The sequence below is a fragment of the Primulina tabacum genome, chromosome 16 (genome assembly GCF_025594145.1).
Source record: "Primulina tabacum isolate GXHZ01 chromosome 16, ASM2559414v2, whole genome shotgun sequence".
Classification (NCBI taxonomy): domain Eukaryota; kingdom Viridiplantae; phylum Streptophyta; class Magnoliopsida; order Lamiales; family Gesneriaceae; genus Primulina; species Primulina tabacum.
The window spans coordinates 23,426,332-23,448,661 of NC_134565.1; the positions used below are offsets into that span (position 1 = coordinate 23,426,332).

The 22,330-nt window shown below is 35.1% G+C and overlaps 2 protein-coding genes across 2 annotated transcripts; one reads left to right on the forward strand and one right to left on the reverse strand.

Moving 5' to 3' along the window:
* Positions 1 to 1,476: 1,476 nt before the first annotated feature.
* Positions 1,477 to 4,574, forward strand: LOC142529922 (uncharacterized). The gene is made up of 5 exons (XM_075635630.1): positions 1,477 to 1,499; positions 1,936 to 2,201; positions 2,291 to 2,348; positions 3,072 to 3,172; positions 4,161 to 4,574. Exons 1-5 carry the CDS (start codon positions 1,493 to 1,495, stop codon positions 4,395 to 4,397), a joined length of 669 nt encoding a protein of 222 aa, XP_075491745.1. The 5' UTR covers positions 1,477 to 1,492; the 3' UTR covers positions 4,398 to 4,574.
* Positions 4,575 to 7,929: 3,355 nt separating this feature from the next.
* On the reverse strand, positions 7,930 to 12,106 carry LOC142529317 (oleoyl-acyl carrier protein thioesterase 1, chloroplastic-like). The gene is made up of 7 exons (XM_075634822.1): positions 11,611 to 12,106; positions 11,245 to 11,378; positions 11,050 to 11,163; positions 10,421 to 10,516; positions 9,007 to 9,094; positions 8,870 to 8,938; positions 7,930 to 8,454 (listed from the first exon to the last, which is right to left on the reverse strand). Exons 1-7 carry the CDS (start codon positions 11,950 to 11,952, stop codon positions 8,176 to 8,178), a joined length of 1,122 nt encoding a protein of 373 aa, XP_075490937.1. The 5' UTR covers positions 11,953 to 12,106; the 3' UTR covers positions 7,930 to 8,175.
* Positions 12,107 to 22,330: the final 10,224 nt, after the last annotated feature.

The following is a 22,330-nucleotide window of genomic DNA, read 5'->3' on the forward strand; positions in this document are numbered from 1 at the left end:
GCACGGTACGTGCAACTAGGAAAACACATTTTCCTAAAGCATATTTCTTGCTCTGGCCAGAGACTCCTTGCACTATTAATTCATCAGATCACATAAGATATCTTCACCCGTAGGCAAACGGTGAATCCCCGACTACAATGCATTTGCTCCTACGTATTTCGAAACTACGCCAACTTCACCACCTGATGACCTTCAATGGAATCGGTAAACGGACCAAAGTGCATGTTAATACGTATAGCCCCTACATTGTCCCGGGTCAAATGACTAATGGTGTACAACCATAACCACGGACTATTCCACTCAATAAGTGAGAACCACTTGGACAGTTCGTGGGAGGGTTGTTCAGTGCATCATCATATGATCATCTATCTGTGTATATGGACATCTCCATGCCCTTGCCAATGAAACATGGCGTTTACATCACCGATGCTAGTCTCGAGCTCAAGCGACCTTTATCCTTGGTTTAGGCGGCTGATTCGACTAGGAACCTGTTAAAATATACGGTACACTTCTTAATGAGTTTCATGATCTTACGTTGAGAAGCAGACCTCATGGTACCTATTGTATATGCAATGACTTTATCTATGCAGCTTGCATGTGTATACAGATAATTGAATAAAATCGTAAAATATTATTAAAATAAAGATTATTTTACATTAGATTCAATAAAAACCTAAGCTACAAGTTGGCTTGTTGGGCACCTACTCTAACAGACTTAGTGACACACATGAATGAAATTACAGACTTTGTGTGGTTTAAGTTGGAGATGGTCAATGCAGAAGTGAGGGGAGCCATGTTAGTGAGCATAGATTGTTCAAGGTTTGTCGTGAGTTTGAAAGTTTTGAGGTCCTGTTTCTCTTTTCATAATCTGGATGGCAGGGTCTACGAATGTTCAACTGTACAAACAATATTTGATTCAGAAAGAGATGTTTCAGCAAGGAAAATGTGGCATTATTATACAATGCAAATTTGGAAAGATTCTATTGGACAATTAAAAAATAATAACCAACACTCAACATGCATCGTCGGGCTCCGAGAGTAACACACGCCTTTCCATTAAGGAGACATTTATAAAGGACTCTGATGAAAATGAAAATGCTAGGCTGTCCAAAGGTTCAGAAACATAATTTAATCATCCCTTGTCTATGAAGTATGCAGCTTTGATAAGTTGTTGAGCGGGTTGAGCAATATTAATCGAAGGAAGAAATGAACCAAGGAAGTTCCTATTCTGGACCTGGGATCCAAGTGGCTAGATAAGAAGGACCAACACTTCTATCAGACGATGGTGGTCTGAAGGAATGCCAGTCGTGAAGGTGAATGCTGATGAAAGATGGGAATTTGTCGATTCTGGAAACTTTGTACACAGATTAGGCAGTGTCTAAAATAACGAAAGGACGGGCATAGTATGCTCCAACTGGCAGATCTTAGATAAAGATTGGATGCAAGGGTCTTAGTGTTTACTCTAGAAATAACAGAGAGCTCCAATGGTTTAATGATAGGTATAAATTTCAGCAATAATTTATTTTTTAAGGAAATTGTGGAAAAACCTATCATTCGTTCACAGGTTATGGTTTGCTTAGTATCAAGGAAAAAGCTTCAATGAAGGGTGGAGGATGTAAATTATTTATTTATTAATTAGTAATATCTAGCATTTTTTTAGTTACCAAAAGAAATTTTCTGTAATTTATCAAAATCTAGGATAGACTTTTAGATAAAACTCATGGCACGAAAGTTCGAGTTTCTTTGTTTGCTAAATACCTTCAGATTTGTGTTTCAAATTGTAGGAAAGATTTTTTTCATCATAATAAATGATTTTATGACATGTTTTTGTTTACTGATTTTTTTACTATTGAGTTATATATTTTTAAGATTTGAGTCATCTTACAAATGTGATATCAATTGCCTAAATATTTGGTGTGGCGCTGATGATTTCAGGGGATTCAAGCACTCGCGAAACCTTTAAAATGAGCAGTCAGGATGGGGTTTTGAGGCACACAGAGAGTCAATTGAGGATGCCAGGGTTAGATGTTGATCTTAATGCGGTGCCTCCATCTGAAAACCAGGGTTGGGAAGGGACTTCAACTCACACCATGTCACAGGACGGGCAAGAAGGAACCAGTATGCTGGATGCTGCACCGATTGATCTTGAGGCATGTGATGATGATGATGTCATTATATCTTCCCCAAGAGCATTTGCAGAAGTACGATAAATGTTATTTTGGCTCTACATCTGCTCTTTAATTGTTAACTCCATCAGTAAAACAACATTGATCTCTAATTTTTTTCTCAGGCAAAATACAATTCTAGAAAGAATCGTGGGCTTCCTGTTGTTGTTGATGTCGACGCTGGTAAAGTACATGTATTCTGTAGGCTTTGCTTTCAACTGCGGCATGGTGCTTATTTTACCAATGAGTGTGTGCTATTGGGAGCAGTTAGAAATTTAACTTTAAAATCGTAACCATGATATAATAAATACATGACATTATTCAAGAAAAAACATATATACAGCATGACATATCTTAAACAGATTAAGAGGTGGGTCATTTTTCAAAATTTATTGCTATTGGGATGAAAACCAAGTAGTTCCAAGTGTTTTTATTTCTTTATAATAATATTCTTTATTTTTTTTATTATTTTCATCGTGTACAAAAAAATGTGAAGTGCATTCAGCCATTTTGTAAAGTGGGTTATGCTCTTGAATTTATGTATATATTTGTTGGTTTTCTATGTTCTTTGTTGAATTTAAATTTTCTTGGAAAGTTACTGCGGAATAACATTAACTTAAGGCATTCATTTTAGCTACTTGATGATCCAAATAACTTCGATCCAGGGGTCAGGTTTAACTATTTATGTTATTTCGCTGAAAATGTCAGACTTGCTATTGTCCACTAGCTTCTAGGAAGCCCATGGCTGGTAATTGTGATGAATATGTAAATTTGATGAACTTATTTATTACACTTTTTTTATTAGTCAGTGCTAGTTGAAGTGAATTGTTTTGTTTTTATTTCTTTTTTTGTTTCCCAACCAATTTTACTTTCTAGGAACTCTAATATAATCCATAATTGTTACAGAAGAAAGGTCACCTCAAAGCAACCAGACAAGTTGCCTCTCAAACCAAACAAATGCAAATTCTGGCATTTACGTAAATCTAGAAGACAGTAGCAATCTATTGGTAACAACTTGTCTCTGCTGAATGCTGGTCGCGTACAATCTTCGTATACTTCTAGTGAAAGTATAATATGTTTTTGAAAAATATAATATAATATGCTTTTACTCTTGTATTTATGGTGCCTACGTACGCGCATATGTTCCAATTTACTTTGGTTGTGAATCTTGTGATTGATATCTTTTTCAGTTACTTTGCTGTCTGGCGACCTTTTCTTTTCATTTACACATATCAAGATTGCATAGTTTGATCTAACGGTACACACGAGTCGAGTGGAGTACCATGCTACTCTAGCTCGACTCGATGCTTGGGCTCGAACTCGATCAAGTAAGCAATTTCAAACTCGAGCTCGACTCGTGTACATGTCGAGATACTCCAGCATGTGCTTGAATAACTCGAAATTCTTCCTAGCATATTTATTGACAAAAAAGTTTAGGATTTTAAATTATAGGTATATATTGAAAACAATATCCCTTAAATTTTGTATCTTCTAAATAAAAAAAAATATGTAGTCACTCTAGTAGCTTGACTCGCAATAAAAAACTAAACTTTGAACTCGGCTTGATTAAAGACTCGAGTTACTCAAACGGGGTTTTTACCGCTCACGAGTTAATCACGAATAGTTTGGCTAATTTGCACTTGGATCTGAACTGAGACGAACTTATTTTATAAGTCGTGAGTGCACCTGTTTTTTGGGTCTAGAAACATGATAGAGGACCGAGTATTTGTATTCTTTTTTAATCTCCGTGGTTTCATATTGTTCAGAAGTTCCTACTTGGGTCCTTTCGTTTCTGCATTATTTACCATCATAGGTTTTGCTTTACAGATCTTATCTATTGGGCTTGCTCGTTTTTTGATATATTGAACATTGGTCTCTTTTGGGTTTATTAACATGCATGCATATGTGTCATTATATGTCAATATCCCCAAGTCAGGCAGTTTAGTTGTTGAAGTCGGTATCAGATTGACTAGTCATGTGGTTTACGAGTTTCAGCCAAAACGAGAACGGAGTAGGACATTGCCACCGCCACCACCGAAGGAACCTATATTCAACTGCCCTATTTGCATGGGTCCATTTGTCGAGGAGATGTCGACAAAGTGTGGTCACATTTTCTGCAAGGTGTGCATCAGAAATGCCATAGCTGCTCAGAACAAATGCCCGACGTGTAGGGGGAAAATCACTTTGAAAAACATATTCAGGATTTATCTTCCTTCCACAAACAGTTCTTGAATTCTCTCCAAATTCAAGTATCTTCATATCATTGTAAAGTGACAAAACATGGATTTTGGGAAGGTTCTAATTTTTTTGGAGGGTGTTTGGTCATTTTGGAGAAGTACAAACATTCGTTTGCTCTGACTGTCAGCAAAGCATGTTGTGTTGAATTATCATCCAAGAATTAATTTTTTAGTCTTAGATTGGTACTATTTCTTTTATTGGTGCAGCACTTGAACGAAATAATTTCCGAGTATTTTCACTTAAAAACTGAGTTTATGGTAGCGTTTGTAAGAGTTTATTTTAAGTGTTTTCAGTTTTTTAGTTAATAAAATGTTTGAAAATTGCATGCATAAGCTGATAAAAAAATTGTATGCAGAAGCTGATAAAAAATTAAAACAAATTTTTGCTAACATTACATGTGTTTTTAGTCTCAAATTTTTCTTATGTTTTTTCTCAATTTAATCCAAATTGAGAAGTTGGTCTCATGTTTTAGTTTTTCTGGACATTCTTATCATTGATATTTTATTTCTAATTCAAAATTACTCTATAATATTATATACTATAAAACTTTATCTTTTTACAAGCATTCCAATAAATGTGTTTTTAGTATTTTTTTTTTAAAAAATTAGTATTAAAATAACTTATTTACTAGACAATTTGTCTTAATTTTTATTTCACATTTGTTTTCATATACAATCTTCTATTTTTTCTCACTTATTCTCTATCAATAAATTTATTCTTTGATTTAGAGACTTAAAACAACCTAAAATATTAAATGATTAATATATCTCATTTTTAAAAACCAAATACATTTAACTATTGTGTTAAAAAAGCTCACACTTATTCCATTTTTAAGTGGTTTTATACATTATTTTTAAAAATTTAAAATATAAGGTTTAAATACAATTAATTTTATATAGATTTTTTTTCCCTTTTCTAAATTTTTATAGGGACGTTTTTTAAATGCATAATTAGGTCTATTTAAAAATTCAGTCCAGTGTAATACTCTATAAAGTTTATTTTGTATATTAATTTAATTAGCTTTAAATTCAAAAATATGTGTCGTATGGAAATTTTATATAAAGATTTTGCGTAAAATAATGTAGATTCATGCAAAGGACAGACCAAGGTTTTATTCTACGAAGGATAAAATTTTACGTTAAAAAATTTATTGACAAAGTAGATGTGTTAAGATATTTCTATATTAAGGTAATATATTTAATCTTGTTATTTATATATTTTTTAAATCTTTCTAAATTTTTTAAAATCTAGGAATACTGATATGCTAATAATGTTATATATATATATATATACAAACTAAATTTTACAACATTAAATATCCTAACTTCGATATTATGTTAGATTATATTTTAATAACTAAATTCAATTTTGAAAAACAATTATATGAAGATTTGAAGGATTAAATTATTTTTATAATATAAGATACAATTTTCAAATTTTAGTTTATTTTAATGTCACTCTAATTAGAATTTAGAACGAAACCCAACCGATTTTAATTTTTCCACTTTGTCGATGTATAAATATCAGTGTTTCAAAATGGGGCCGGACAGACTAATTCGATCTAGAACCTCATTGGTCTGGTCGAAACACTCTCAAAAATCGTTTTAGTGGTCAAAGCGGTTAAAAAATCGGTTGAACCGAGTATGTACAAAAAAATCGGTTGAACCGGTTTTTCGATTTTATTTAAACTTGGAAAAATAAAAAAAATAAATTTTAAATTTAATATTTTTATATTTATTATTATTATTTGGAACTTGTACTTCCTAAAAAATATTATTTTAGTAATACTAGAGTTTATTTAATTTATTGCTTTGTTTTTTTAAAAATAAATAACTATAATTGATATTTGAATATATGTATATATTACTTAATTTTTAGCTTTTTTAAATATATATTTTTTTTGTCTATTATATACAATTTTTAGGTTTTAATTTTAAAATATACTATTCATTATATTATATTAATATATAAGCATCTATAAATAGCAATCAATTTACACAAAAGATATATAACCTATAAATTTATCTTATCAGATTAAGAAAAATTCCAAATTAAAAACATAAAATCTATTAGTACAATATTAAAACTCAAAAGCATAAATATATAAAATATAAGCCCGAATTAAAAACATAAGCCCATAACTACAATACTAAAACCCAGATGGTATAAAATATATATCACAAAAAATGAGATTATTGATAACCATAAATTCAGAATTTAAATTAAAGCAATAAACCGTGTACTTCAAACTCGCAATACCTCAGTATATATCACATAATCATGCAACCGTTTGGATTCTCATCACTGAAGTAGCCACCATGGTATGGTGCCGGATAATAGCTCGGCCCTGGCAGACCGTAGTAGTGGTCTGGCGGAGGGAGGCCAAGCCGTTGTGGCGGACCTGGAAGACTGTGATGGTTATAATGATCTGGCAACGGCTGTGGCCTCGCCGGAAATATATGATGAGTGTAGCCTCCATTGTAACCACCGCCTGCGTGATAATTCTGATGATAGCCATAATTACTGTCACTATTATCATAATAGTAATTGGGATGATGATCAAAGTTCATTCTCCATGTTCTTGCGTTAGTGTACTCGATATTTCTCAGATGTTGCATCCGTGAAACCCTGTCGATTTCTTCCATATACGGACCCATGTGTGGCATAGCCATCGGAGCCGGAGGGTGTGTGGATAGAGGCTTTTCAGGTTGCGGTGGCGGCGGTTTATCTTCTGGTGACTCCGGAGGCTTTGGAGCTGGTGGCTCAGGTCGTTTGGGAGGTGGCCTTGGGCGAATAACAGAGAAATCCATGTACGCGAGACTCAAGATTATTAAATCTTTGAGGTAGTATAATGATATATATGAAAGGTTCCTCTATTTATAATATTTTTCTTGCATAAAATTTAATATTCTATTAAAGTGTATAACCTAATCTCAAAATAGAGAGGGTTTTGTAAGCAGTATAGTTATTAAATTTGGAAACATTATAATGGAAATATTCATATTCTATAATTACAAATAATTTCATTACTTAAACGTGAATATCAATGATTTTTTTTAACTCGTTCTTATATTTACAGCTAGCTGCGTGCGTATAGGTTTCCTATTTTTTTTAAAAAAAAAATTATAGCTCATCTACAAAAATAAAATATTTCTTACTTTTATTTAAATTATATTCGCTCCAAACACAAAAAATTATTATAAAAATCGTGTGTTAAAATGACAATATTATCAAATTTAAATAATTATTCAAATCAATTATTAAAAAAAATCATATAAAAATCCTTTCTAAAACTTTTAATTTGAATATAATCTCTAGATAAAAAAAATATTTAAAATCAAAAATTTTCATACGCGCAAGTGTATACCAAGTAAAAAAACATGAGATATCGATGCTTCTTAGTTGGTCTAGAGCTACTTGGACATCAAGAGTAGTAGACTATGTTACTAATGTATGTATTATATTTATATGTATATGCATGACTATGTACGAGCGCATAGAAAGTATCACGCATACACCTTTGACAGAACAAAATATAAATCCCATAATGATACAATCTTGAACTCTTCATGTTTTCACAAACATAAATATCCTTAAGTTAAGTTACAACAAATCGATCATCTTCTTCTAAACGAAGTCCTGAAATTTAAGCAAAATCCTCCAAAAGGAAATACTAGAAATACGAATATCGAAAACAAAAGGAAGGGAGATGGGATGCGAAGACTTACAAGATTGCTGATACATAAAGGCTTTGCTAAGCTAGTAGTGAAGCTCATCTTCTAGCAGGTTTCTTCCTCCACTCAGTACGACACCTGTTTATTTCAGAACCGTCACTTGATAACCTCAATAAGTGCAGAAACTGGAGGCAGTCGTTTCCGCTGTTTGCAGAAGTTGGAGATCCATTTGAACCCTGAAGCTCTAAAACTGATTCAGTCATGGCAGATTCAGGGCTAGTGAGGGAATCCACTATATCATCATGCTGACATTCACGCTTGTAATCCAACGTTATAGTTTGCAGCTCGTGGCTGTCGATAGTCTCTTGAGGCATGCTCTACAAATAAATGAATTCTATATCAGAGGCAACAGATTGAAAAAAGAACCAAGTTAAATTCTTGTAGCAAAAAAAAAAAAGTAAAATACGACAAGTTTGAATGTGGCGAGTACTAGGCATTCAAAACAAAAAACTTTAGTAAAAAGGGATATTCTAATTGTTTTTTTGTTAAAGAAAAAAGGGAGCAAGAAGTTTTTTAAATGAAAAAGTACTTGGTATTTTATAAAACGAAGACTGAAATACCAATAGCATACCTAAAAATATGAGAAGTTGCCAATATTTGAAAGTTTAGCAAGGGTACGTGATCTCTCAAAAGAACAAAAAAATCAGCCCAGTATGACTCAGACAGAATATTTAACAAAGAGTGCTATTTATATTGAGGCAACTGTAGACAGAGGATTGAAAACCAACCAACCTCGAGGACCCAACCAATGTAGGTGACATTGTTTACATGTTGGTTCATATCCAGATCAGCTCTTCTAGGCTGCCAAAACAAAGCATGCTAATTACTCCAGCTGAAAAACTCAACTCATTAAAACTATGTGATCATACCACGAGCCCAACTCTGGAATATGCAGCTGCTTCATCTAGTTTGGCTATTTTCTTCAGGCTAGCATTGTTCTTTTCAGGAAATGCTAATCTGGCATAAACAACAAATCAATGGTACAACATCATTTTGAGACCGTCAAACGAAAAAATGGGCAATTTTGGATGAAATTGAAAACAAACAAAGATGGGCAATTTGGGGATGAAATTGAAAACAAACAAAGAGCTAATAATACAAACAAACAATGCCTTAGGATCATAATTAGTATTATTAAGTGGATGAGTTTCATAGATTTACTTTGGTATACCAAATGTAAAATTTCAAAAAACTCCCTTCATCTCAATTGTAGAGGAAAAGTAAAGACTAGGTTATGGTGTAAACTATTGACTTTGTTACGTATTAACATCTGTGACTGACAGCACTGCAATGTTAATTGTTCGGATGAAGTATGTTAAAATAACAAATTCATATTCTAAAATATTGGTTAATTTTCTTAAAGTTACAACAAGAACGGACAGGCGTAGCATGTGGTTGGTTGAAAAGCATAGATGATAGACACTACATGTTATGAACAAAGAACAATGGTGGAAGTTGTTTCACCCTCAATTGGATTATAATTTACCACCACATTAGTTCGAGTGAAATGTAGCACGATATAAATTGTTCACGCATACATTCAATGATCAATCACAGCTAATAAGGCGGTTAGTAAAAATACCAAGTATATCCAACGATTTTACCAAGGAAGTTCAAACATAAGATATATTCCATTTGTTTTATCACGAATGACTTAGAAATAATAGTTGGGGAAGTGAGATGTCATGGTAGACAAACTAGCGAATTCGGTTCATCAAGAGAGTTTAACTTGGGCAAAGGAAAGGTGCAAGTTAGCAATATTATACATCAATGCTAATAAAACATGTAACAAATTCCATCCGGTGTTCACGTTCTTAAAAGAATAAAACCCAGAATTATGAAATTTAATCAGCTTTAAGTGCGAGCAACTAAATAATGCAGAGGAAGAAGCAAATGCAAAAATCAGGTAATTTATTGTGTCTAGAATGCAATGAAGTGAAACGTTGTAGGATACTAAATCCTCAATTTATCAAAGAAAGCTTCCCTTAATTGATTTCTACCATTGATCAAAATCATTGATCCGCCAACAATTAAAGAATGATTAAAAACAACCAGATTCGAGATACATTATCAAAGCTTAACAATTAAAGAACATAAACTACTTTCCACAAACTGAAACAGACCAGGTCAAGATATCCCATAAATCCCTGGAACCAAGTAATTACTATTTCTTTAGACCAAAGAGGCGAGTAACATTTCACATTTAGAATTCTCATGTTCGATACTTTCTAACAATATTATTCAGTTACTGAGGGAAGACATTTAATATGAAATGAAATTTACCTAAGTTCTTTTGGGCAATAAAATAGAACTTCATTGCGGACATCATCAGTGACTTTTTGAAGCTTCCTCGTGTCCTGGTTCATCATCAACCACTTGCTGAAATAAAATGAATGACCCATAAATCACAGTAGAAGTCTAGCAATCTAGTCAATAAAAATGATAATGAAAAGAGGTAAAACCAATACAGAAAATAGTTGGAGACAGAAAAGTTAGTAAATGGCATTATATAGCAATCGGGATTTTTTCCAATAGACAAGCCAAGATTGTTACTATTTAACCAGTTTTTCTATATACAACTACTGACAGCTCTTGTCATTAGAGCTTAAGACCTTTGAAAGGTCATTGATTCATCGCTAGGAGCACACAGAATATTTTACAAAAAAATAAAATAAAATTACACTATCCTAGAGGGCATAAAACAAGGAAAAACTCAGCAATCAGCTTCTTGATGACCATGTGAGATCAATGAGTTTTAAACGTTAGCTTCATATAAAGGAGTAGAGTATTTCATAAACACAAAGCAAGACCGACAGAGATATTCATTTCATCTTCCGTCTCCCATAATATATTATACGTTTCAAATTTTAGTTTTGGTTTATGCAACATTACAACTTAGAATTCTATATCACCTCGTAGCCCTTCCAATGACTTCACCAGAAGCATAATTCTTAAGAATCCAATCTCGCCTAGTGCCAATACGTCCTTCACTTTGACACCAAGTCTCTATCTCGATAACATCACTCCTGTGTATTAATAGTAAAATGAATATAAATTGCAAGCTGTTTGGAAGTTGATCACTAGGAAAACAGATCAATTTACACTACCAAGCAGGGTATTTATAGATCTCGATATGCATCCGAGCAGTCACCCAAATAAGATGCAATTGTCTCATTGAAAGTGTTGTTGCAAATCCGTCTGTCGAAAATCCAACGCTTTGAGCGTGGTTGCAACCAATTTCCTGAAAAAGGGAAACAAGAACGTCAACACTTAAACACATATTAAAGTCTAAATAAGCCAATTGACAGCAAAAAAACATAATAAAAATGAGATCTTGACAAATCTAAGGCATGCACAAAGAGAACTTCTCAGATTCGCTCGACCAAACCTAAGAGAAAATCAAAAATAGCTTGCTTCCCACAAATAATGACACCAACATAGAAAGTTGAAAATCCGATCCAAACTACACAGACCTGCAAGAGATTAGCAATGGTTTCAACAGTAGCAGTTTTGTTGATCCCCACTTCGTAACACCTCACTATGAACTTCTCCTTATAAGACAAGCCGTCATCGGCCAAGTTGCCAAGCCGAAGCCTGTTAGCGAGACTCGGCTGGTGGGTCGGCGCCTCCGGTTTGCTCATCTGCTCACCAGTGGCAACAGACATCACCCGCGATGAATGGATCCTCCGAACCCGGCCCGAAGAGCAGCACCAAACTGCGGCGTTCTCGTTCTGCCGACAGATCAAGAGGGGGAAAGGGCGATTCTCGATGACGGCAAGATTGCATGCCGAAAATGCCCCTCCCTGCAGCAGCATTTGGGGAATTTATGCTGGAAATTAGCAGGGGGTTTTAGAGATTGGCGAAGATTGCATGCCACAGAAGCTCTGTGTGTGTGATTGAGAGTGTTTTGTTTGTGTGTGACGATTATGCCGAGGGGAGGGGAGGTGTAGGGGAGGGGAGCAACGTGGAATGTAATATCTTGGCGTGGGTTTCAATTACGAAGGAAATTTAATCTAAGCAATGTTTATCGTTTTATAAAAAATTATCGTTTGTATAATATATAATTCAAATCTATCTTTTAGATCATACAACTTAAATTTCATTTTTCAATTGCTCTACACAGGAGATATAATTATTACACTTCAACAATCTTTCTTTCAATAATTACATTAATTATAAACAATGAGAATCCAATATGTGATCTTAATGCGAATACTAATTGTAAGACCGAGTGTTTGCTGATTTATCAAAAATTATAGTTGGTCAAAATTGTGCAAATCAAATATTTTAGATTGTATAGTAACTCAAACATCATATTTGAATCGGAAAAAATAATAATTGCACCCCAACAAGTATTTTCCTTAATCCTACATAATTGGTAGCCCATAGATAACCTATCCTTAGAGTTATACTCAAATTGTGTATCCAAATGTTCATATCTCAATACATAAGTTATATTAATGTTGACAGTGATGATAAAACATGACTAAATGGATCAGTTATCATGGTCATGTACCTTATGGTTGGTTGAATCCAATCCTACAAGAGGTAATAATTAGGAATGATATGTCCAATCTGGGTTGGACTCTCCAACCCGTTAAAAAATGAAGACGTTTTTAATTCTAGCTAATTTATGATTAAAAAAATTCCAAAAATTATCTCCAAATCATAACAATTTAACAATAAATGACGACAATATTGTAAATTAAAGTTAGATAAATGTTATTTAATATAGTATTATGTAGAATATACATATATTATTAATATATATGTATGAGACAAGTCCATTAAAACTTGTTATCCATCCGGACCTGGTTCTAGACCCGTTGATCGAGTTTAGCCCATCCCCGAATGGAATAGATTTAATGTAGCTCGGCCCATTGTCATTCCTAATAATGATTTTTTTTTTTTTGCACACGTATTCATGAATTGTGTAGAAAATGGATCGGAAAATTTAAAATCTAGCATCTAGCAAGCGTGCGTACGATGCGTGTGATGAATCGATACTTAAAATACTATTACTTTAATATTTGAGGAAAATTTTAAAATTTTCTTATTAAATAATTTGTATAAGCATAACTCATAAAGTAAAATAATGGTCATCACTCATGCTAAAAATAAATTTAATATTAAAACTTCACCATTTTGAATACCACAACAATAAAAATCCCAAGTTAAACATCCACCATAATTAAAAAAAAAAATAACATAATATAAAAAGTTTCAATCTGCTAGTCACCAAAACCAATGTAATAAAATCAGAGTAAATAGTTTTAAACATGCATAATAAATCTCGTGAACTACAATTGTCCTTGGATTTGTACTGCCACTGGCCCGAGCCTGCTCACTGGTCACCACCTCCAACCTCCTCATTTACACCATCTGCATCGATCAAGCCTAATGAGTCTAATAACTCAGCATACATAAACCGTGAATAACAAGTAATAAGTAATAAATATTTATGTAATTTAAACATAGCTAGTACATAGCATAATATAAACATAAATATATATAACGTGCCTTTCCTGCATAAACATTTTCATAAAATCTTATTTTCATGCTCGTCATAATAATCGTACTCGTAAATCATTTTACGTAGAGTTCAGTTCAATGCAAGTGACCCATAACATAAGTCGTTTGGTCAAACTAACCACAGTACTGGGTCGACAGGGATCACCACAGCCCTTGGACTGGATTTTCACTCCCTAATATAGCATAATTCCTCCGAAAATGTTGGAGAGATCCCCGAACACGTTCTCCGGCTTCCAAACTCGTAACATAATTTGGCCACAAGACAAACCGCATACCTCAAAAATAATTAGTTTTTATGTCATACATACTTACGAACATCGTGAACTTCGTTGAATCGTCCTAGTACATGTTGTCACAACGTCTTAAAATAATAACCGAAAACAGCCCCTAAAGTGCATTCAGACACGTACAACTCTCGAGTTAAATAGAACCACTTAGGATGTACCAATCTACTCGAGACTCGACTCACACATAAAATGCATCCCAACCTACTGCTCAAGGCCCTAAACCAACCCTGAACCATGCCTGAACCTCGTACCATGCAACGAACCATGAAGACACAAGCTGCCCTAATAAGAGACACTATAGCACTTATGAGTTCCGTATAATTTCCTATAGATTCCAACTCCAACCAAACTCAAACCAAGCCCTAGACTCAAACCTTAGACATCTGTTAAGACCCAGGTTCGACCCATTCCAGCCTAAGACACACGCACAACCCCTAAACTACACAAAAACCGTAGCCCTAATCGTGAGCACCCTCACGTACACTCCGACAACCACGACTCCAGCCCTTATGCTAGCCAACCAATCCCTAACCAACCCATACCAGGCCTATCCCAGGACCCTAAGACCTCACCTAGACCCTAGACACGAGCCCTGGTCTAGCCTACACCACCAGTTGTATGCACTAAGCCGCGACCGTCCCTCATACGCGCGGTTGCGCTCTTTTTGTTTTCTGATGCACCAGCAGCCTCTTGCCCCATCATGAACCATCTAATGACATCTAAACACACCTTAAAACATAATCATATGTAGCATCAAGCCCTATGTTCTGTCAACCAAAGCATACGATCGAAAACTCGAGGAAAACGTAGAAGTTCATGCATAATATGTATCAAAACAATTGTTAATAACGTTATATCATTCATATAATCAAACTGAAGGATCGGTTCGGGCACCTTTGAGGGTACTTCGAACACAATATTCTCAATGAGCTGTAATAGTTTGTGTTCTAATAATGTAAGCACAGATGAATTAAATCGAGTTTGGTTACAAACCAAGCGGAAGACACTCAAAATAATCATTCGTCAAGAAAACTAATTGATTTTATATCTTGTGTAACCGAATAACTGGAAATTACATGAGATCAGTTTGGACTTATATCAGTTCAGTTATGGACAGAACTGAACTGATATCAGCTGAATTGATCAATCAGTTAAAAACATAAACAAGCAGTTAAACAGAAATAACACAAGATATGTTTATGGATGTTCGGAGACTTCAACTGTTCTTACGTCAACCATTCTACCTCCTCGGGTAGGATACACGAGAAGAATTTGATTAATTACAACAAGTGTAATAACCCACCCAGCTTAGGACTTACCCACTGCCTAACTGCACTCCTAGTCTAGACTGAAGGTATCACCTTTCAGCCAACACTTGTTTAACGTTTGCGTATCAAAAACTACATACACAAGTTTAATGTCTTTGTGCAAGACGATATTTGAGTGGTGGTGTGTGTGTGTGAGAGAACTGATCTCTGAAAACTACTAGAGAATGTTCTTACACACTTGGGGGAAATATGCTTCTAAACTAAGCTGATATAACTTTGGAGTGTTCCCTCAACTGGCTGATTGCTTCTTTGTAAGCTGATATGCGATATGCGTGCTCTCTATTTTTTCTCTTGTTTTTTACACCACACTAATGTTGATGGTCTGGGTCTGTATTTATAGCAGCAATGCCACCATACATCAAGACTCATCACATGTGATCGTTGCAGCTTGAATGTGTTCCTTGAAATTTGTGTCTCGACTTTTCCGACAACCATTCTGGAACATTTTGTCTTTAAGATTTGCTGCAACGTCCATTATTGTACTATTGATAGTACATTTTCTTTTCCTTAATGCGCGCAGCTGGATTCCACCTTTGATAAGCTTGTCTTGTTATAGAAATTGATTGATTCCAAATTGATGCTTTCAACTGGTAAGTTGAACTGGTCTTGAACCAGTGAAGTAAATCAGTTGACTCGTCAGCTGAACTGATTTCACTGATTCAGTTGAACTTGTCGGTTGGGCTCTTCATCAGTTGAACACTTCATCAGCTGGTCGGGCTTCTAAAGGTCTTCTGCTGAACCACCTATCAACTGGACAATTAGTTGAACTGCTCTTGATACTTCAGTTGTACTGGTTCAGTTTGAGCGATCAGTTGGCGCTTTCAGTTTGTGTCTCGATAGCTTCAATTTTGGCTTGGTAACTGATCAGTTCGAAGCATGATCAGTTTCAACTTCCTGCGCACTTAGATAAATCATTAGTAACAAAAATAACAAGTTTTGTTAACATCAAAATTAATATTGGGAACATGAAATGTTTCAACACAAACCAACAAGTTTTCATCCATAATTTGTATCAAAATACAGTATATAACATGATCGATTCATAAAAAAAAGTTTATACATGCATTTGCATTAAAAACACATGGAATATCTAAAACCGACGCGATGGAGAACGGAGGTCGAACGGAGACGGTTTGCTTCGTTTTAATGCTTCAAAAGTGGCTAAAATATTCAAGAAAGGTATCGTGATGATCGCCAAAGGTTTTTGCTAGGAGAAGGGCAAGAAAAATTCTCCAAGCCCTAGCTAGATTCGGCCGAGAGGTGAGTGTTTAATGTGTGTTTGTGTGGGTGTTGTGAGTGCGATATGTGAGAGGAGTGAGAAAGAGTGTAAGTTAGGGTAGGACTCTTCTTATATAATATTATTTACTAGGTATTTAGATTAATTAATCAAAGTTTTAATTATTAATTAAGCTGTCCAACTTTTAAAATTTGACAATTGAATAGTCCTTAAAATTTTAAATTCTATCTTAAGTTAAATATTACCTAATTTAATTAATTATGACATAATAATTATTAAAATATTATATTTCAAGTGGAAGTATTTAAATTCCTTACTTTACGAAATTTGTTAATTAAATGCTTAACGTTTCTATTTCATTCGATAAATTAAATTTAGCTCTTAAATGATAAATTCATAATTCCTTTAAAATACTTAATTACTCGGAAAAAATAAAAATGTAATTTTAAATTTTAACACCTCAAACGTCTTCGGTCTTCTTTCCCGGTTCACCATCGAACATTTGCCTGAAAAAACTAGAGAAATCATTTTAATTTGCATAATAAAATAAATATATATGTACCTTTAGAATAATTTAACACATATCATGTATTACCTAGATTATTAATTAAATTATTTCAATTATGCTTGGGTTTACATGTACTAGTTTTTGGGCACTACAGTTCCTCTCCCTCTTAAATAAATTTTGTCCTTGAAATTAAGGCTTACCAAATAGATCTGGGTAGCGACTCCTTGTGTCGGCTTCAGTCTCCCAAGTGGCTTTCTCATCGGAATGATTCAGCTACTTGATCTTGACCAACTTGGTAACTTTGTTCCGTAGTCTCCCCTCCTGTCGATCCAAAATCTGAATAGGCCTCTCCTCGTGTGACAGGTTTGGTGATAGCTGTAATGGCTCAAAGCTTGGTACATGTGAAGGATTCGTCATGTGTTTCTTTAGAAAAGAAACGTGGAACACATTGTGTACATCTTCCAGCTTCGGCGGAAGTGCTACACAATAGGCTAATGTTCCCACTTTCTCAAAGATCTCGAATGGTCCTATGAATCTCGGACTTAATTTTCTTTTCTTCCCAAATCTCATTACACCCTTCATAGGTGTTATTTTTACGAAGACGTGATCTCCTATGGTAAACTCAAGGCCTCTTCTTATCTTGTCAGCGTAGCTCTTCTGACGACTCTGGGAAATCTTCATCATATCTCGGATTTTGACTACTACTTCAACAGTCTGCTGGAAAATCATTGAATCAAGTTCTGATCTCTCGCCTATCTCATCCTAGTGAATAGGTGATCTGCATTTCCTTCCACTTAATGTCTTGTATAAAGATATACATATAGATGACTGGAAGTTGTTGTTATAGGTGAACTTTACTAGAGGTAACTTTGATTTCCAATTCACATGAAAATCGATCACGCGTGCATGCAGTAAATCTTCAAAAATATGTATCACCCTCTCGAACTGGTCATCTGTCTAAGGATGAAATGCTGTACTAAGTATCAATTTTTTCCCCATTGCAGAATGCAAACTCTTCCAAAAGGACGTTGTGAACGTCGGGTCTCTGTCAGATATGATGGTAACTAGAATCCCGTGTAATCTGTCTATCTCTTTGATATAAATTTCTATATACTGCGTCATAGAAAGGTTCGTCTTTACCGGCAAGAAATGCGCGACTTGGTTAGACGATCAATGATAAGTGCAAGAATTGCACTTAATTTATATGTTAATCCATTTGATCTATGTTGGTTTTGAACAAAATTACGCCTGTTTTTGTTTTTTTTTGAGTCGTACAGGGGATAAACAACTAGTTGATGGTTTAGAGCAATCAGATGTAGTTTTGAGCGTGAAACTGCGATATACGAGAGCCGCAGCGCCACACCAAGCACCGCAGCGCTCAGTTGTGCGAAAGACAAGCGCCTAGGCGCTGTCCAAGAAGCGCCGCGGTGCCTCAAATACGAAGAACAAGCGCCTAGCGCTAAGCAACAAGCACCGCGGCACTTACACTCACGAATGACGGGAGCCTAGGCGCTACTTACTCAGCGCAACGGCGCTAGTGGCGGCGAGGAAAGATTAAATGGGCTTCGACTCACGACCCAGACGTGGAAGATAAAAAGAAAACAAGGGTTTAGAAGAGAGAGACGACGCTTTTGGAGAGAAAACAGACAAGAGATCAGGGCCAAACACGAGACGAAGATCCAAAAGCAAAGATCGATCACAAATACGAAGAACGACGGATCTGGGTTAGAGACGACACTTTGGATTTGTCATCTATTCTTTCGCATCTATACTTTCTAGTGTTTCAATGTCTAAATATTCAAACATGTGTTGTTTTTATTTAGAATTTGTCTTGAACTAATTTTTTAGTCTAGAGAATGACGTAGCTTTGTTGATACGATGATTTGACGTGGTGGTTTATTTGATTGAATTCCGTTTTTGTTTAATTGTGTTCTTTGTGTTCATTTTATTGCAATTTACTGTGTTGTTTGATTAATTCTACAACTCAGGAGAGGGACTAGGATTATAGATCGTTAGAGACGCATCGTTGATTGTTTATATCGTTCGGAAGGCCTATAACTTTAGCGAGGCTTAGATAAGAACATCGTTTGCATTTATCATTTAAATTTAGATTCTTATTGGGAATGTTTGAATCAAGGTTTGAATGATACAGTTTATTCGACACTTGAGAAATGAGGAATAAAATAATTAAGTGTTCTTGGCCATTAAATAATTGAAATTCATGAATATAAATTTAATTGAGAATAATTATCGTGTAAACTTAGTGAAATCAGTTCTCTAGATATTTTTTCTCATTGTTATTTCTCAACTTGATGATTAGATTAATTATTTATTTGCATTTGAATTGCTTTTAAAAAAAACCAAACCTCTTTTGATTTTTCTAAATAAAGTCGAGACTCTTTTAATTACAAGCACTGAGATACGTTTATATACACACTCCTCGTGGGATCGACATTTCTGCTCAAAAATACATTTTACTATAACTTGACGTCGTGCGCTTGCGAGCAATCAAGAAAACACGCAACAAGTTTTTGGCGCCGTTGCCGGGAAGTGTCAAAATTTGAATTTATATCAGTATTGTTACCAATTAGTCTAGATTTTAATTTAGAGCTTTTTGTTTTATTTTATTTTATATTGATTGGGTTTTTCATTTTTTCTGCTTGACAGTGCATGCTAAGATCGCAAAACCCCGACTTGCTTGTTTTTTATCTGGAGATCAAAAGAACTGCGAGAGGATTAAGAAAAGCAAGAAGAAAAGAGATCCAAGCAATGGCTGAACATAGAGAGAATGACAGACATAACTGCCGGAGGCTATACCTATCAGAGATCACTTCCGAGCAGTGATCAACACTCATTATTCTGGCATTGCTCGAGGGACCATCAACGCCAATAATTTCGAGCTGAATCCTGCATTGATAAATATGGTTCAACAGAACCAATTCACAGGAACTGCCACTGCTGATCCTCACATTCATTTGAGGACTTTCTTGGAGATAATGAATACGGTAAAAACTAATAATGTTTCTGATGATATTATTAGACTGCGTTTGTTTTCGTTTTCTCTCAGGGACCAAGCAAGAGGATGGCTTCAATCGCTTCCCTTGGGAAGTATCACGACATGGCAGGAGATGGCGACAAAATTTCTAGCAAAATACTTCCCCCTGCAAAGTCTGCACAGTTAAAGATTGAGATTAGCACTTTCAGGCAGATTGATTTTGAGCAGTTGTACGAAGCATGGGAAAGATACAAGGAATTATTGAGAAAGTGCCTGAACCATGGCTTTGAATACTGGGTGCAAATTGAATTATTTTACAACGGTCTAAATGGGCAAACACGAGGAACAGTGGATGCAGCGGCTGGTTGCACGATCTTTGCCAAATTCCCTGAGCAAGCTTCTGACTTGCTTAAGCTGATGACTATAAATAGCTACAAATGGCCGTCCGAGAGATCAGGAATAAAAAAGACAGCTGGAGTTTATTCTGAGGATCCTATTACGTCACTCACTGCACATGTATCTGCATTGACCACACAAATAGCAGCGATGAATAAGGTGAGCACATCAAAAATTGAGAATCCATCGATTGTTGCTGAATAACCATCTCTACCTTAAAAAGCTCAATATATCAACAACAGAAATTGTGGTAGATTTGGAGGATATCGAGGTAACCCTCCCCCTAAAACTTATCATCCTGGTTTAAGAAATCACGAAAATTTTTCATATTCGAATAATAAAAATGTGTTGAATCCTCCACCGGGGTTCAATACATCAAAGGGGGAAGGAAAGCCTTCATTTGAGGATTTAGTGGGAATGTTTGTTGCTGAATCTGGAAAAAAGATGGCAAAGACTGAGTCTCGTCTTGACAATATGGAGACTCACATAGGAAATATTGGGTGCCACGATGAAGTCATTGGAGACACAGATTGGACAGTTGGCTAATGCATTGAGAGATCAAAATAAATGTCAATTCCCAAGTAATACTGAAGTGAATCCAAAAGAGCAGTGCAAGGCAGTCACTTTGAGAAGTGGAAAAGAATTGGAGGTACAAACTTCCAAAGAGAGAGTGGAAAGTGAGAAGACAGTTGAAAAAGGTGAAACTGAGGGATCAAAAGCTGAAGTTGAAGTCGAACGACCTCCTATATTGAAACCAACTCTTCCATATCCTCAATGGTTCAAGAACAAGAATTTGGATGATCAGTTTGCAAAGTTCTTAGATATTTTTAAGAAAATTCACATCAAAATACCATTTGCTGATGCTCTGGAGCAAATGCCGAATTATGCAAAATTCATTAAAGATATGATGTCTAAGAAGAGAAAGCTGCACGAGTATGAGACTGTGAAACTGATTGAAGAGTGTAGTGCCATTCTGCAAAAGAAGCTGCCACAAAAATTAAAAGATCTAGGGAGTTTTACTATTCATTGCTTTATTGGTGGTTCTAAATGTAGTAGAGCTTTATGTGATTTAGGAGAAAATATTAATTTGATGCCATTTTAAAAATTTACAGGGAATTAGAGCTTGGAGAGGTCAAACCAACCACTATCACCTTACAGCTTGCTGACAGAAGTCTCACGTATCCACGTGGAATCATTGAGGTTGTACTGGTAAAAGTAGATATATTTATTTTTCCTACTGATTTTGTGATTTTAGATATGGAAGAGGATCGTGATACCCCATTAATCTTTGGGAGACCTCTTCTGGCGACTGGAAGGGCATTGATAGATGTACATAAGGGTGAACTCACCCTGAGAGTTGGTGGAGAATCAGTAATTTTTAATATCTATCATGCCATGAAGGGATCAAATGAGGTGAGTACTTGTAAAAGCATTGATATAATTGACTCTTGTGTTGCTGAGATTGTTATAGGTCATACAGTAAAAAGTTCCATTAAAAAGATGCCTTTCTAGTACCGTTGGTAGAGTTGATGATGATGATTGGGAATTGAGAGAGCAACTTTTAGCTCTTGAGGAGTTGCCAAAGGTGAAGGAAGCCGCACAAGAGACGTTGGAAGAAGAAAAGTGTTCAGAGATAATACCTTCACCTCATGTTTTGAAGGAATTGCCAAGCCATCTTTGCTATGCTTTCTCGGGTGAGAATTCGACATATCCGGTAATTATTTCTTCCTCTCTTACTTTAGATGAAAAAGAGAAATTGTTGAGAGTGTTAGAGAAAATTTAAAACTGAATTTGGGTGGTCGATTTCTGATATCAAGGGGATTAGTCCCACCATATGCATGCATAGGATTTTAATGGAGGAGTCCTATACTCCTTATGTGGATCATCAGAGGAGGCTAAATCTAGCCATG